General features: G+C 37.1%; 1 protein-coding gene and 1 long non-coding RNA gene across 14 annotated transcripts in view; one reads left to right on the forward strand and one right to left on the reverse strand.

Annotated features, from left to right (window-relative positions):
* Nucleotides 1-18,305, reverse strand: part of ZNF385B (zinc finger protein 385B) — a 429,607-nt gene that overhangs the window by 61,736 nt on the left and 349,566 nt on the right. For 9 of the 12 annotated variants that reach the window (XM_086719062.1, XM_086719067.1, XM_086719072.1 and 6 more), the window contains one exon: nt 3,783-3,821. The exons of the other annotated variants lie outside the window; for them this stretch is intronic. In XM_086719062.1, the coding sequence (XP_086575188.1) occupies nt 3,783-3,821 (39 nt within the window). The remainder of the gene's footprint in view (nt 1-3,782; nt 3,822-18,305) is intronic. 12 annotated transcript variants of the gene reach the window in all.
* Nucleotides 241-17,323, forward strand: LOC147578569 (uncharacterized). Of its 2 annotated transcripts, XR_015255369.1 has the most exons (4): nt 241-440; nt 507-625; nt 12,081-12,150; nt 17,124-17,323. It is a non-coding gene; the product is annotated as an uncharacterized LOC147578569 (long non-coding RNA). The 2 variants fall into 2 exon arrangements; XR_015255370.1 differs by lacking the exon at nt 12,081-12,150 and having other exon boundaries at nt 246-440.

Here is an 18,305-nt window from a genome sequence, read left to right on the forward strand (position 1 = left end):
GGGTCCAAATTTACTTGTTAATGTTTTCCCTATATGAGGTGATGATACATAAGATGGTCTGAAATTACCTCAACGATGATTACTATGCATATATTTAAATTTCTAAATTTTTGATTTATGGCAAAATTTTGTAAATGACAGGCTCATATTACAACATAGAAAATTCTGATCTTTATGTTAAAATAATATGTTTTATGTGCTATAGATTGACATCATCCTACTTGAAATGCATGTCACAATTGTACACTCAAATACCCAAAGCAGACTGGTTAACATGCAACCTTTGTTTAATTACTGATCAAGTAAAGTTTTGACTTATAACCTGTGACTTTCCTTCCTTTGGTTTGCATGTTCCATACATATTCAAAGAAACTCATGGTGATGAAAGTACTCAACAATAGACAAAGTATGGCATAAAGCCATTAAAATACCGGGAAAAGGTAAGAACACTATTTGTAGAGCCTATAAAAAGAGAGACAGAGTGGTGATTCTCTTGTGTACTCCAGATAATCTCCAGCATTAACATCAGACAACTGGCAGTTCAAAAAACAACGCGGATGATGAACAAAGCATTACTTATAAACCGATGTAATGCGAATAAGGACAGATCCACTGACACCATCAGGTAGGAAATCTCCTGAGGTTTGAGTTTAGGATTGGATTAGTTGATGATATTTGGTAGAGAGGAGAAATGAATACCATCCCTGATCAGGAATATAAATCAACAAAGTACAAAATTAGCAATTAGAAGAACTTAAGTACATTAGAAAAGAGGGTGGATTACAGAATTACTGAATAGTAAAGTAGCCTATTTTTGCTAAGAGTTTTAGGGGCATGACAGGACAATGTATTCCCACTATACAGAACAAAAATTTGAAGAGGGGAATGTTCTGGAGTGACAGAACTATTCTATATCCTGACTGTAGTCGTGGTTACACGAGTTTACATGTGTTAAAATTTATAGAACTACATGCACCCCTAAAAAGTCAATTTTATGTGTGATAATTTAAACATAAAAAAGAAAAATTGTTAAGAGTATTACAATTAACTACTAAATGTAAAATATCATTACTGGAAAATCTGGAGATTTCTTTCGTTCAAGGTCATAACTGATGTATTAAGTATACTTAATGAGAAAAAAAAACCTTCCACAGGTAAAGAAAATCTCAAAAGTTCAGAAAATAGAACTGTAGTTCATTTTTTAGGTTATTCACAAATGCATACACTTAAGCCTCATTCATCCCCTTGTAAAACATGAAACTATACTTTTAAAAAAATAAATGTTTATTCATTTTTGAGAAAGAGAGAGAGCATGAGTGGGGGAGGGACAGAGGAGGGGCAGAGAATCCAAAGTGGGTTCTGCACTGACAGCACAGAGCCCAACGCAGGGCTCGAACTCATGAACCATGAGATCATGACCTGAGCTGAAGTCAGATGCTCAACCGACTGAGCTACCCAGGTGCCCTGAAACTATATTTTCTGATTGTTACTAGAGATGGCAAATCAGTTTGAACAGGCTTAAAAATAAAATAGCCTAACTATAATGGCAGGATGAAAAATAGTACATTGTTTTGCAAAGTTTAAAAATAAGAGCAATTTATTGATGTTATCTCTTCTTAGAGTCTGAAAAATACTGGCTTTGTGTGAACTACATGGGATAAAACTATATGAATTTTTCCCAAACACCAGTTTTCTGTATGCTGCTTTCATTATTCTTGCCATATTCATATATTATGCTATTATTATTTACTTATTTTTTCTTTAAATCAAAATAAAATTGACTTTTTGACAACATAGCCATAATATTCATGAAATCATAGCTTTAATGTATTCTTTCTTACATTAAAAAAAGAAAATTAACATTAAAAATGAAAACTTTCATTATCTAAAATAAATGCATATATTCCTGTGGCTCCCATACCACCATATAGAAACAAAGACAAAAGACACATCTAAAATAACCTAGTCCCAAGTTTTTAGTAAACCAAGCTACCTGCTGATAGCTCCAACATGACCCTTGAATATAAACATTCCTTTTAAAATTTTGAAATTGTTAGCTGCCAATATAACTTTTCAAATAGCTCCTAGTACAACTTTATTCTACTTAAATCTCACATCGGCAACACATCAGCCTGAAAATATCCCCTAGTGTTCCCAAGGCTGGGAGCAATCTATCCTAAAAGGTGAATTGTGGATGAGCACCCCAGATACAAAGGCAGGCAGGTTCCCAGCCATCTGTTCTCTGAAGAATAAACTAAGGAGGTTCCTTCAAGAAATGCTTACCAGAATTGACTTCTCTACTTTATACACATAATCCTACTCATCTTCATAAAATCAACTAAATGAACACACAGCCCTTTTATCCCATTACTTGCCACCTGTCCTTAACTCTTGCTGCCTATTATCCTTTGCACAACTTACCACTAACCCTGTAAAAATTTTATCCCCTATGTTTCTCACTTGGAACAGATTTTCTCTATTTTCCATTTGATTCTCTATATTTTTTTACACAGATTTTGGGAAAAGATTCACTCCCCACCCTTTCCCCCCTTCCCTTCACTGCCTTTTCCCCCTCCACCCTTCTCCCCTTGTCCCCTTTCTCCTTCCTCCCTCTTTCTCCCCTTCCCTCCTCCCCCGTCTAAATCTCTTTTGTCTTCCTCTGCTGTTTATCACAGAATTCTATGTTTGTTTGTTTGTTTTTTAAATTTTTATTCATTATGAGAGAGAGTGTGTGAGCAGGGGAGGGGCAGGGAGAGAGGGAGAGAGAATCCCAAGCAGGTCCCGTGCTGAGCTCAACGTGGGGCTCCATCTCTCGAACTGTGAGATCATGACCTGAACCGAAATCAAGGGTTGACCACTTACTGACTGAGCCACCCAGGCACCCCTCTATATTTCTTATTCAAATGTCATTTTGGGGAACACAATTCAGTTGAAAAAAAAACTTTAAATTGTCTAAAAAAGATTCTTCACTTGCCAACTCAGCTGATACCTTGAAACAGATACTATCTTGCTGATTTTGAGTATCTGCCACCAGACACAAGAGCTACAAGTACCAGAGTCATTTCAGTGGGATTCAGACATGGAATAACAGAGAGAAGGTTTTCCGATCTTTCCCTCTTTCTTAAAAGTATTAAGTGATAAAATCCTGAATTCTTTTCTTAGCATTTCTGTAACACTCTACAAGTTAGATGAAAATAATAACTATGATGTTAATTTATACTAACATATTTTTTTTCTTCCACGAATGCATGTCAGTTCTCTGTAATTACAATGAGACATGGATAACTAAATTAGTGGTAATTCTTTTATTCAATTCCCAGTTTTCAGGATGAATAAAACATCAGGGTGAATAAAACATTCTCATAAATCCTAAAATGTGATAGATGCAAGCGGTCAGTTTAGTATAGTCAAAAGTATATATATGTATCATAATGATCTCATATGTAAAATACTCAGGAAAATTATTGGAGATATTACAATTAAATGAGAGTATGAATTTTCTTTCAAACATCAATTGGCTTTCTCATAGACATTTGATTATTCAAAATAAACAAGTGTTTTCAAACATCTCTATTAAAATATTTATATTACTTTAAAATGAACAAATAGTTTGTTAAATATTCATATTAAGTTAGCTCATGTTCATTTATATTGCACAAGAAAGCTGTATATGGATTGAGAAAATTGTGATTCTTTGTACACTATGCTAAAGAAGGTTTTGTTTTTTTTTTTTTTTTTAAGGAAAAAAATTCCACATAGCTCTAGCTTCCAATATTCCTTACCTGGCAGAATTTATTGGTCCCAAATAAGCCTCTTCTTTTCTAAAAAAGTAAAAGTTAGAAGTAGTCATCTGGAATTTTGAGGCCAGCAAGCACATTTTCATGAAATTCTAAAAATTTATTTTCTTTGCTCATCTCTGATTAAAAAGCCTGAAATGCTTACTAACTAAAAAGCAGCAAGAGTTAACACTTGCCACTTTTCCTAATGAAAATCATGTAGAAACGAAAAGCTAAACCTATTAGTGCAATTAACTGGTAGGTAATAAAAATGAAAGATGGGGTTGTGGCTATTACCAGGAATTGAGAGATAATTGGAGGCTATGTGTGGACAAATGAACTATTATATTACAGTACTTATAAATGAATTAATGAAGCTGGCCTTATCACACCATCTTTTATATTTTCAATATCAGAATAAGAGCAAACAGGTATCTTTGATGTATTTACCAGGATTATGGAACCATAAATCTCTATTAATTTTTAAAAAGTACTATTTTCATTGAGCATAGCACAAAGTAATACATGTCTTCACAGTGTAGGCTATGACACAAAAATATGCAGCTGCAAATAAAACTTAGCCTCAGGGAAAAGAAACACAGCAGCACCTCACTAAAGGCAGGAGGAACACTATGGGTGGAGAGAGAATTGAATGGAGGGGCTACATCATCAAATGGCTTCGTTCTCAATGATATTTAGATTGTAGGTAATTTTGCTAGCGGGAACTTTTGGCAAAGAACAGAGAAATACAAACTTCCCTACTATCTCAACAATTTTCACAAGGCCTGAAATTTGATTTATATTCTTGGAAGAGGCTTAAAATGATTGCACTAGCCATCAAGTGGGTCTGGGTGTTAGGATAAACTGAGCACCACCCAATTAAAAAGCAAAACAGACTGCTCAAGGATTGTACAAGGTTTTCTTTTTTTTCTTTTTATTTATTTTTTTTACAAGGTTTTCTTCAGTGTGATTAAGTGCCCAGGTATCTGTACTATTCTCAAAGATGGAAAAATTTCATCTGAAACTTAGCCATCTATTTTAACCAATGTTCTGAAAGGCATTTGGTAAGCACTTTTTGTACAATAGAACAGGTAATACTAGTTTTTCTATTAAATGGAAGTATAAACTGGTTTTTTTTTACTTTTAAAATGTATTTATTTTATTTATTTTAAAGATTTTATTTTTTAAAGTAATCTCCACACCCAACTACCCAACGTGGGGCTCAACCTGATGACCCTGAGATCAAGAGTCAGATGCTCCACTGACTGAGTCAGTCAGGCATCCCTGACTTTTAAAATAAAAAAAATCAGTCATCCAGGGGCACCTGGGTGGCTCTGTCACTTAAGCAACTGACTCTTGGTTTTGGCTCAGGTCATGATCTCATGGCTTGTGAGTTTGAGCCCAGCACTGGGTTCTATGTTGACAGCACAGAGCCTGCTTGGGGTTCTGTCTCCCTCTCTCGCTGCCCCTCCCCTGATTGTTCCTTATCTCTCTCTCGAAATAGATAAAAATAAACATAAAAAAATAAACAAAAAGAAAAATCAGTCATCCAACAAACATTTCTGCAGGACTAATACGTCAGATATTGTTCCAGACTAGATAGGGTAGGATGAGTCCAACATAAGGACATATTTATAATCATAAAAATTAAAACATGAAAAAAACAAAAACAAAAACCCAACAGTATAAACTGGGACTTGAAAAAGAAGTGACTGTTAAGCAAAATAGTGAGGCATGAGAAGGTACATAAAAGTCCATTTTCTTTGCTCCACCCCTACTTTGGGTTTCTTTTCTCCCTTTTCTGATTTTCTCACATTTTAAGCATCCAGGATCCTCCCTTTAACAGTGATGTCAATGCGTTACCCTCTTAGGGGTGTTTTCCTTTCATTTCCTTTTTTAGCTGTGGAATAACAACAATAAACATCATAATAAGAGCAGCTTAGATTTATAGAGCTCTTACCACGCGCCAGGAATTACCCAAAGGGATTATTTTGTGCAGTCTCCACCATCGCACAAGGCAGATACGATTATCATTCTCCTTTACAAATGAGGAATCTGAGGCTTTGAGAGATTTAATAGCTTGTCACCCCTGAGTCCAAAGGTCTGAAGCCAGGATTCAAACTCAGGCAGGAGTCTCTCCCACGCTGCTCCCCGCTAATGGAACACGGAGCAGGGATGACAGGCAGGGTGGGTGGTGCTGCTGATGGGTGTGAGATTTGAAGGAAGGGTGAGTGTTTCTTCTGCAGCCTGGAAGGCGGTTGTCTACTCCAGCTACACAGAAGGCCTTCTTGATGCTTAAGTAAGTTTCCTGAAGAGGGAAGTCTGGGTTTTCCTGTTTCTGATCCATTTTTGTCACTCTTAGAATAAACCCATTTCTTCTTCTGTAACTTCAGGAGAGCCATATGTAAAAATTGGGGGTGTCCTGTCCTCCTTCCCCATTGTAACCACTGGACTTGCACCCAGAAAAAAATACTTAGAGGGAACACTCAGAGATTACACACAGCAGGGGATGGTCATCATTTATACCTGCCCTTGATTTACTGCCCAGAGGACCTCAACTACTAAACCCTGTGATGTAGGACTTTCTGGAAGGTTGGCAAAGCATCATTTTTTTAAGGGCAATATTATCAAATTACAATAGTACAGAAAGAATGACAGTTTTTCATCCCTTCCTTTTTAAAATTCAGATTTATGGAAAAGAATGTGACAATAGGGGCTCATTAAAATGTCAAATATAATGAAGTGACACATTTAAAAGTGATGGCTACATCACTGAAGAGTAATACTCCTCTGCAGTTCCTTCAAAAAAGGTTTTGCCTTTTATATTTGGATACTCTGACCACATGCCTTACTATTATTGTTTTACTTTTTTAAAATCCTTGAAAACTTAAATAGAAACAAAACGGACACAACAATCACAAAGACACATTTCTTCTCTCAAAGATCAAGAAATAGAAACAAGTGCATATCATTGGCAACATTCGCACAACCACCACAGCTTTGTACTGTTTGGGATTTCAAATCAGAAAGCTCAATAAAAGTAAACCACGTGGAACATCGCACTGGAATTGCATGCTACCATGAGACCTGCATTTTTGCATCTGGAATGTGTAAGTGCAGAGACTTGCCATACTGACACTGCTTCTCCTACCCAGAGCACCCTGAGAGGGGTCCACGTGGATGCCGTCATTGTCACTGAAAGGAAGACAAATGGCGTGCCACTCTCTCCACAGACTGTTGATTCAACCAGGAGTGGTATGTCTGGAAAGGTGCTTCCCCCACATATCCCCAGATTTTTGCTGAAACCACACATTGGCTGTGCCTTGCAAACCAAATCCATTGTGTCCCCACTACAATGGGATACCATTCCTCTACTGGAAAGTTAAGCAGTCATTCAGAACTGGTATAAAGTCTAAAGTAACACAACACACACCTAAGAAAATTATGGGCCACATTATATCTTAGTCTTAGTCTCAATAAAGCTATTCCTACTACAGCTATTACTACTTCTTTATCAAATATTGTAGACTGCTAAGTATTTTGAGGTACGTGACTGTGCAGAAATGAAATGGAATCCCAGGATCCCTTTCTAGGGTCTCCCTAATGGTGGCCAGTATTATTCTGTATAGAAAATATGAGTGGAGTCGGCCCAGAGATTTGAAGCAACCAATCAGAGTAGAGCACAGATTAGAATTTCTTTTTTTTTTTTTTTTTTTTTTTTTTTTTGAGCAGCCTTTATTTTTTTTTTTATTTTTTTTTTTTAATTTTTTTTTTTTTTTTCAACGTTTATTTCTTTTTGGGACAGAGAGAGACAGAGCATGAACGGGGGAGGGGCAGAGAGAAAGGGAGACACAGAATCGGAAACAGGCTCCAGGCTCTGAGCCATCAGCCCAGAGCCCGACGCGGGGCTCGAACTCACGGACGGCGAGATCGTGACCTGGCTGAAGTCGGACGCTTAACCGACTGCGCCACCCAGGCGCCCCCAGATTAGAATTTCATCCACCTCCCCTTTTTTGTTTAAATTAATTTAGAAAGCTTGACATCTTTCATTGAAATTCCATATTGTCAGACCCTCTTTGAAAAGCTCTGGGATTCATCAAGCAAGATTGTATATTTCAGTGACAGTAAGGATGACTGAGTAAGCAAAAGTACCCTGTGATCTATTTTGAAGATCTATTTGGAAAGAAAAATTAAACTGCATTTTCCAGGAGCGTTTTGGAGAAATTCCAACTTAGTTTTATTTTTGGATGAATAAAAACAAATGTAGAATGCTAAGAGATTTGTGTTTCTGCCTTAATAAATTTCAAGATTTCTTCCTAAATAAAATTCAAGATCACTCTGATAGTAAAAGGGGCAACATTTTTAGAGGTTAAGTGTTTCATATCAACCTAGACAGTCCTTGGGACTTTTTGCTCCTTTTCTAACACATCATACTTTTATAAATGCATGGTTTGCAATTTGCACAAACACTATCTTTTCTTGAAAACTCATTGATTTAACAAAGGTTGATTACTTGGCTATCATGCACTGTTTTAGGAATTGGACAAACAATGAAGGCAAGGCTTCAAAAATACAATGTTGTAGGTGAACGGACCCATATATCTAAAGTGATAAGTAAGGTATTATCAGAGTGTTTCAAGTACCTTAAAAAAATCAGATAGGGGAATGGGAAAAAAAAACCCACAATATTATACCACAGATAATTCCTAAAAACATTTTGGTTGTCTTGATACAACTATGATTGATACTTTTACATATAAATCCATACCAAATATGTAAAAATTATGACATTACTCCATGATTTAGGGAAGTTGATACAGAATTCAGAATCATACACCTGGTAAAAGTAAGGGGCATGTTCTTCAGCTTTCAAAGTGGTCTGTAAGATTTCTGCAGAGGATGTCCTTTAACTACCAAGTACCAAGATAACAGCTGGTTGTCAGAGCCACTATGCTCATCATCATTTCCCAAGGGAAAGGGAAACTACAGTGATCTGCATTTTGGAAGCTCTCTAAAGATGAGGGCTAAGTGCTAGAGGCCTCTCACCTGGAAACCTTCCTAGTGGGTTTCTGTGCAGTGCAGTTGGCCTGGTACTTAGCAAATAGCAAAATGAGTATGTTACTTCTTGTGTTTTTTTAGGTAAGTACATATTTGGTACACGATCTAACAGTTATGAAGATATTACAAGAAAATGTTTTTTTGAGGAGCCCAGATGGCTCGGTCGGTTGTGCAACTAACTCTTGATTTCGGTTCAGGTCATGATACCAGGGTCATGGGGTTGAGCCCTGAGTTCAGCTCCATGCTGAGAGTGGAGCCTGCTTAAGATTCTCTCTCTCTCTCTCTCTCTCTCTCTCTCTCTCTCTCTCCCTCTCCCTCCCTCCCTCTCCCTCTCTCTCTCTCTCTCCCTCTGCCTCTTTCCCCCATTTGTGCACATGTGCTCCCTCTCTAAAATAATACAAAATATTTTTCATTTTAACACTGTTAGAACTTTAAGGAGTTACTAAATGGTAAAAGCAAAAACTAAAAGCAAATGAATGGGTGATTTCACCACTTCCCTCTCTTTAGTGGAAAACCAGTTTAATACCTTTGACAGATAATTTTAAAATTATTCCGAGTAGAAGGAATACATTTTAAGTTCTTTTTTAGACAGTAGTTATTTTGTTAGTGGGAGATGCTGCAAGCTTAGACCTGGGTGCCCTACGGAAGCCGCACGTCTAATTTTGACAGTACATCCTTGTATGAAGCCAATGTGGTCAGTACAAATGTAAAATGTTCCATTTTCCTGGCGGCTCCACATGCCTGGTGATTTTCCATGCTGCCAGGGATTAAGGGTGATGCAGCAAAGCTGTAGTTATGCCGCTGAGTAATTTAAGAAGCCACATCAAAGAGCATTTCAAAAAGTTCAGTTTAACAAATAAGACTTTCAATTTATGTCTGCAACGGGTATGAGACTTAACTGAAGGTTCTCTCAGACCTCATTGCATGGACACACATATGCAACGTTTTGGGTGTTGATGTTCCTATTCAAACAATAGATAAGTAAACTAAAACATTCTATTGCACATTACCCATATTCAGGTTAAACAATGCATTTGGAAATGTCTAATTGGTTAATGTAATGCCCAGACCACCCTCAACTCCAATAGTAACTGCTCCTTTTCAATGCAGGGAAAAAGCATTAAGGTAATGAGCTGAATTACATCTCCTAAGAAAACCCAGCGCTTTTCTTTGTTTCCATTCTTAAATAAGCAAATGTTTCGATGTGACTGGAAACCATTAGCAGAGGTGTTTTTCCATCAGGATGTGAAGAAAGTTCTTGAAAGTTTTTTGTATTATCTTTAAGAGTTGATGTTCCTGTAACTAAAATATTTTTTGGCCAGTAGGTGCATACAGATATGAAAGATCTGTAATGCCTGTCAAAGATAAAATAACAAAAAAATTCTTACAAAATTGTTAGATGCCCTTATGACAGAATGTAAGAAAATTTAGAAATTTTTTAAGAAAAATGAAATTTAGCTCTACTATGAATTTTAATAGCAAAGAAGAAAATGATAAATGCTATTAATATTTTTTTCTGTGAAAAAGTTACTACCTTCAAAGTATCTCTATTTCTCAATAGCAACTCAATAAATATTCAAATTTCAAAAACAGCTTGGGGCACTTGGGTGGCTCATTCGGTAAAGCATCCAACTCTTTTTTTTTTTAAGTTTATTTATTTTTGAGAGACAGTGAGCTTAAGTTGGGGAGGGGCAGTGAGAGAGGGGAACAGAGGATCTAAAGTGGGTTCCTTTGCTGACAGCAGTGAGTGCAATGCGGGCGGGGCTCAAACTCATGAACTGTGAAATCAAGACCCAAGCTGAAGTCGGATGCTCAACCAACTGGGCCTCCCAGGCGCCCAAGCATCTAACTCTTGATTTTGGCTCAGGTCATGATCTCACGTTTTGTGGGTTCAAGCCCCACACTGGGTTCTGCACTGAGAGTGTTGAGCCTGCTTGGGATTCTCTCTCTTCCTCTCACTCTGCCCCTCCCTAACCTCCTCTCTCTCTCTCAAAACAAATTAATTAAAAAAAAAAGCCTAAGATATGCAAAGTTGATAATAAACTATGTTACCTGACTGCCCCCCCTCCCCCCCAACACTAACAAAGTTATAGTACATGATTCAGAGTGATGGGAACAGGAACTGGATTCACCAAGAGAATCTAAACTAAATCAATCAGTTGTTTCCTGTGTCATTTAGTGTTGTCTCTTCTCACGGCAAAATAAAAAAGGAAATAGAGGGGCACCTGGGTGGCTCAGTCAGTTAAGCTTTTGACTTCAGCTCAGGTCATGATCTTGTGGTTTGTGAGTTCAAGCCCCGCTTTGGGCTCTGTGCTGACAGCTCGGAGCCTGCTTCAGATTCTGTGTCTCTCTCTGCCCCTCCCCCACTCATGCTCTGTCTCTGTCTCTTTCTCTCTCCGTCAAAAATAAATTAAAACATTTTAAAAATAAAAAAAAAGAAATAGAATATTTTGGGATTATGGACTGAGAATAGCTTTTCAATAGATGTGCAAAATACTCAAAAAGATAGAGATTCATTTGAAGACAGATCGTGAGAAGTGATTATTCTACAGTACATTGGAAAAAGACATCCCATCCTGAAGTTTGGAAGGATAGGCTAATATATCTGAGATAGAAGATAGGCACTTTGTTTTTGACCTTTCCATTTGTTTTTAAAATAGTGACTTGAAAATATCCTCCAAAACTTCGTCTTCCAGATTAAACTGCTATAACATAAGATTGAGTGCCAAAAGTAAATCTGAGAAATATCTTTTCAAAAAATAAAATTCTTCATACCTTAGGAGAAAAAAAAATGCCATACAAGTAACTAAAGACTACTTGCTGATACTTACAAATGTAGCTTTAAAAGTTAGCAGTGTAAGTCTCCATGTATAAGTAAGAATATGTTTGCCCGTGTTCTGGTAAAGAGGCAAAAAAAATGTTACAAAGGCTTTCTAAGAGACTAGGGAAGTGATGAGCTTTTTTGATTTAAAAATCAATACGCTTCCCAAGCAGCCAAATACATTAACTGACATCCTCTCAAAACCATTCTGTCAAAGCTAAGTTTGAAAAGCTCTTCAGTAACTAATCAGATATATCCCAATGCTGAGGCAAAACAGGTCCGTGACACAAATTAAAAAGGTAGAAGATGAAAAGAAAACCCCACTTGGCAGGAAGAAGTGCAAAATCAGAAACCCAGGCGTGTTGGGATGCATTCTTCATTCTGCAAAGCAAAGTGGAAATGGAATGTTTTTTCCCCAAATGCAGGACAACACGTTTCTAACCCTTGCGCCAGGAAGAAACCTGACAGTTGAAGACTGACAAGGCTCCATGCAAGGTAACAAGCTGCAATGCTCCAATCCTGGGCATCTCGGGCTCTTACTCTCCCTGCCATACTCTCCTTACACAGTGGTAAAATGTCAGAGATCATCTACATTTTCAAATTGTTTTTTTAATTTGTTTTAGTTTGAGCCCCAGAACACCCGCCTCCCAAAGTAGAATCCTAACTGGAAATTCAATACAATAAACACTGAAAACCGTGCTGGGTAAAACCGGTAGGCCAGGCCCCACACCCATCAGCCTGACTTTAGTCCAGCTTTCTCACGTGAAAATAAGAAAAGATTTGGAGAATTTTAGTGAGTTGCTTGAACCTCTTCAGCCAAGACCAGAACCCAGATCTCTTGCTACAATTGCCAGATTTGCAAATAAAATTATAAGGTGCTCAAAGTTGAGTTTCAGATAAACAACAAATCGTTTTTTGGGGGTGCCTGGGTGGCTCAGTCTGTTGAGTCCAACTTTGGCTCAGTTCATCATCTCACGATTTGTGAGATCAAGTCCCACATCAAGCTCACTGCTGTCAGCACAGAGCCTGTGTCAGATCCTCTGTCCAGCTCTCTGCCTGCCCTTCCCTGCCTTTCAAAGGTAAATAAAACATTAAAAAAAACCAACAAATAATTTTTTTAAGAATATATGTATTGCCAAACATTGCATAGGATATTCTTATACTAAAAATAATTTGTTGTTTAGCTGAAATTTTACTTCAACTGAGCATCCTGTATTTTATCTGTTCTTGTTTCCTGATTCCCATCCAAGATTTCCATGATTACATCAAGGTGGATTCTACTGGTCCTCTTCCTTGCAAGCTTATCTTATAACACTTAACATTTTAGGGCTTTTATTAGGAAAGTGGTCCCGGAGTGGTTTTCTGGACAGGTGACATCAAAAATATTTTATGTCATATATTCATCTTGCTATTGCCTTTTTGTATGGATGTGTATACATATTAACTCTTCTCAGCAAAAAAAGGTTTGGGGTCCAACCCTGCATTTATACTATACAAAATATACCACACTTGTAAAGTAAAATAAAGAGCTTCCATATTGTGCCCTACTCTGTTCTCTGCGATGATAATTGCTTCATTGAATAATGCTCTGTTAATGGTACAGCTTGACATTTGACATTTATCCATTTGATTTATAATCATTTTTAGGTATTGCAAGGAAGCTACAGTTCAAACTAAAAGTAGTCTGAACTGAACTGTCTTCCTTTTCTTCTGAATTTGGAAGGAAATGTAGTCACTTCTAGGCAAAGCTATCTTATCCACTAGATTTGTTTCAAATATACACAAAGCCTTTTCTGCCTCTATATATTCTGAATAAAGCAACATATATAAGAGAAAAATGAATACAGAAAATGAAATCACCATGTAAAAATGTGTCTAGTTTGCTTATATTTTGGCCGTGGATATTGCATCAACATTTCCTAGTCAAGCCATGGATAAAAACCTACATGCACCACATAACAAGTTGTCGTGAAATACAGAATCCCTCAGTAACATTCATGAAAAGTTTTCACATTATGGAGCCAAAACCATTTGTGTTTATAATCTATCTACTCCTTATGAAGATTCTCAGAACTATTTTAAAATTATTTTGTTTTCCATTCTGAAAATCAGCCAATCAGGATGCTTGGCACATCAAAGCCTTCATAACACTCGCCTGAAATTTTTATTCACTCTTTTGTCTCCACCAGCCTTTAACATCTTTACTCAAATGGAACAAATACCTATACCTAACAACACAAGAAGTGGATATATCACATGATTTAAAAGGGTTTATGTGGGGCGCCTGGGTGGCGCAGTCGGTTAAGCGTCCGACTTCAACCAGGTCACGATCTCGCGGTCCGTGAGTTCGAGCCCCGCGTCAGGCTCTGGGCTGATGGCTCGGAGCCTGGAGCCTGTTTCCGATTCTGTGTCTCCCTCTCTCTCTGCCCCTCCCCCGTTCATGCTCTGTCTCTCTCTGTCCCAAAAATAAATAAATGTTAAAAAAAAAAAATTTAAAAGGGTTTGTGTAATTATCCAGGAATCACCAAATTTCTGCTTCACAACAGAACAGTATCACAAGAACAATTGTTGGCAGTTATCAAACCACTGCAGTGCAACCGGCCTCCTGAAGCTCGGGGTTAAAAGCTGTCCTCTGGAAATCAATCATGCTCTCGGCAGAGAAGAATATTTCAGTGATATGAAAGCTGAAATGGAGACTATAATCTTTTGTGATTACCCTCGAGGCCGAAGCAAACGCAAAAAGGAAAGTCCATGAATTGCTGATAATTTCCTGTGATGACCGATTCCCAGGAAATTCAGATAGAACTCTTGCTCTGTAACAAAATGATGGTTCTCCCCAGAACTGCAGCCTCAAAGAACTCCACATCCAGATGTCACAATGCTTCTTCAGAAGCTATTCACCCATAAGAGGGGCCAGGCCTGTGAGGCAGCAGGTCTCCCTCTGAAGACAATGGAGTGTCTGATTGCACAAGGAGGGATGAGCTATGGGCTATAGGCTGTTTTTCTCGAACATTATTTTATGAAGGAATGGATTGAAAATATATCTGTTTCGAGCCTTTTTTCTCCTCATACAAGTGTGAAGATTGATTTATTTCTCTGCTGTTCCTATTAACTATTAGCTATGGTTATCTTGGCTTATAAAATTTTTAACTTTTTATTTGGGCTGATAGTTGTATTCTGAGAAAAAACGTTTTTCATACATATGTGCATACTCTTAATGTCTATATAATATTTTGGGATAGAATACAAAATCTTTTCTGAATAAGCATCAAACTTACAGTTAGATGCCACTGCTCAGAACACAGGTTAAATGGGTTCTTCTCATAGATTGGCAATTGAAATTCAGGAAAAAGGGGGGACACAGAGTCAATGGAGATCTCTAATTGTCAGAAGTCCAAATAATTTTTAGAATAAATTTCCATTATCAATAGATGAAGGATAATTTAATATGTTGGCTTCTATGACTGGGTTTAAAATCTTTTTTAAACTGTTACATTAACTACTAGTCGTTTAATGAATAATGTGAGAATAAAGGTTCTATGTTGGGAAGTCAAGCGTATTTTAAAAATGTAATAGAAAACATTGTTACATCTTAGGAGTCAATGACAATGTGTCCTAAGCGCACAGCTCTCAGGTTCAAAATACCTTTATCCATAGCCTTTAAAGTCTAAATATCATTGAAAGTAAACAGGCAAACTGGAATGCAACCAAACCAGTATGGTTATTCTCCACCTCCACTCTATACCTTCTCCCTAGCCCTCCTCCAAATTCGGCTATAGCCTCTCTTCATTGCTTTTAGGCAGTCAGGTGATTCTGATCTTTAAGTATGCCCTAGTACTATCTCATTCAGCTAATGTAAATTGAGTACTTGCTTAGTACCAAGCACAACTCTTTTAAGCTGAGTGTAAATGTTTTAAACTCAAGAACCAGGTCTTAGCCATGTATATATCCTTAGCATCTACCTTAATTAGGATTGCTCTAATGCACAAAGCCAGCCCCAGTGATGAATATAGCTTGGTTTGTTTAAGGTAATTGGCTAGGAAGATGAGATCAAAGGGATAGAAATATTAATATTAATATTATTTATAAGAATAGAGCTTTGCCATTTTAAGAGTCCTTTCATAAACATGATCTCATTTGATATTCATGGAATTTTAGATTGTTAAAAATAATATGATGATACAATGGGGTGCCCGCCTGGCTTAGTCCCTACAGCACGTGACTCTTGATCTCAGGGTTGTGAGTTTGAGCCCCATATTGGGTGTAGAGATTACTTTAAAATAAAATCTTAAAAAATAATATGGTAATAGGTTGTATAGTTTTGATTTTTTTCACAGAGTCACACTAAATTTCAGAAATTTTCTAAATATTCAGTCATATCCTCAACTCTCCATAAACATACTAAACTTAAATTTTCATGATATGATATAGATTAGGAAGGTATTATCACCTCTGGCTTTAAAATGAGGAAAAGTGGAGCTAAGTGACTTTCTCCAGATTAAAGAGAATGAGTCCAGAGATGAATGAGTGTTCTGGCTCCCAGTCCAATGCTCTTTCCCTGTGCAAAGAAGTAGCTCACTGTCCTTCACTCTGCCTCCTGCTTCCCCACGTGGCATGAAGCAGCATCAAGACCAGGTAGAATAGTTACAGATTTACTTTGGAACAAGGCAAACAGAATTACTTCTTTGAGATCAGAGAGAACATTCCAGGTGGCTTTGGGGAGGAGGTGAGATATAACACATGAATGAGTGACTGACTAAATGAATGCCAACACCTCTTTAGAAGGTAAGTACTTCAAAATTGACAATTAAGTATACACTATGTAATAGTGGTGTTACTAATCATTTTAGCCTCTAATAGCTTCAGCTCATTTTTGGGAAACGAAGGTTTTTTTGGGTTTGATTATATTATTATGAAAATGAATCAATTTACATACTATGAATGTTTGATGTCTACATAAAAAAAAGATAAATTAGACCCAGACACATATTTATAATTAATGGAGACTTAATGTACACCTCTAATTATTGTAAACCATAAACCTGTGAAAGAGATCAGATATGTGTCCTACTACAACACTCACATCATTACTTGGCTGTAGAAACTATTCACAGTAAGAAAAAAGTATGAGACTGATAAGACAAGTCTATCTTCTAAGTAGAAAACACTTGCAGGGGTGCCTGGCTGGCTCAGTTGGTGGAGCATGTGACTCTTGATCCTGGGGTTGTGGATTCGAGCCCCATGTTGAGTGTAGAGATTAAAAATAAAATCTTAAAAAATAAAATAAATAGAATACACATCAAATGAGAGTTTTTTAAATCTGACTTTAGGAGCCACAAGGATTTTTTGGGTACTTAAATATGTCCTACATGAATAACTTGTTAGAAAGATACACATTTAAATTAAAAATATGTCAGGGTGGAGACCAGCTCTTGCTTGTCTAATATTTAGCTTTTTTCCCTTTTCAGTGGCAGAGCTATCTACTGGAAGAAATGTGAAGCCTGGATTATATTCTTCAATCTTCCATTTTGCAAAAAGGGGGCAACAATGACACATATAGCCTATTTTATATGTGAGCATGTTAGAAGAATTAATCTAGAATGTCTTGAAAATATGTTAAAGCCCTCTGATACTAGAATTCCATGAAAATAAAGTGTTGTTCATATAATTTAAGTTTTTCCTAATCTTTTTTCAAGCATCAGAACATAAAAAGGAAGGTAAGAACATCTAAACTGACAGCTAAATCTGTGAAAAATATATTTTTCCAAGATTCCTACTTGGTTCCGCAAAGATGTTGAAACTTCACAGATTGCTAAATAGCACTCCAATTCATCTTTAGCACCCTCAATGACAGTTCTAAAAGTAAAGGGATTGGAATATTCCAAAACATGTTTTTCCTTCCCCCAAAGAGTTTTAAGACCTAATTCTGAATACAAGAATCTAGATGGAAGGTGGGGGGGGGGTGGGGGGAGGAAAAAGGAAAAGAAAAAGAAAAAGCCCAGTCTGTTGGCTATTGGATGGATTCCCAAATTTTTGATAAAAGTTTTCCAGAAAACACCACCATCAATTCATGTTTATAGAGCAACCAATTTGGAAATAACATTTTGGGCTGAAGGGAATGTTTGGTACAATAATATTTTGCTACTTTTTTATATTTATTAAGCTCCCCTACTTTATCATTGGCACTTAAAGACTTGGTCACTGAGAGAAGCTAAGAAAAAGGTTGTTGTTGGTTTCTTCTCCTTTTAATTAACTGGAGATTTGTTAAGAATAAGATAAATTATTTTAAGAAGATGGCCTGACATAGACACTTTTTCCAAGTTGACTCTACTCTTGAAAAATGCTGTGCTGGGACAGCGCCAAAACTGAAGACCTGTCTTGCCAGAAAATCTGATGTGCCCTCCAAGTACACATAATCCTTGAAACCCTAGCACTGAAGATGAGGTCCCAGAGCCATGTGAGGTTGAGACTGGGATAATGAAAGGGACATGTGAGAGGACATAGCGTGGTGGGACTACAGATGCCTCTTTTCACAGGCTTCTGAAACCTTGTGTTCCCTTACTGCATAAGAGCCCATCAAGGTCTTAATCTAATGTTTCTTGGCAGCTTAATCAACTGAATTGACTCTTGACTATCAACAATATCCTCTA

Source organism: Puma concolor, chromosome C1 (genome assembly GCF_028749965.1).
Source record: "Puma concolor isolate L17-30 chromosome C1, mPumCon1.1.hap2, whole genome shotgun sequence".
Classification (NCBI taxonomy): Eukaryota; Metazoa; Chordata; class Mammalia; order Carnivora; family Felidae; genus Puma; species Puma concolor.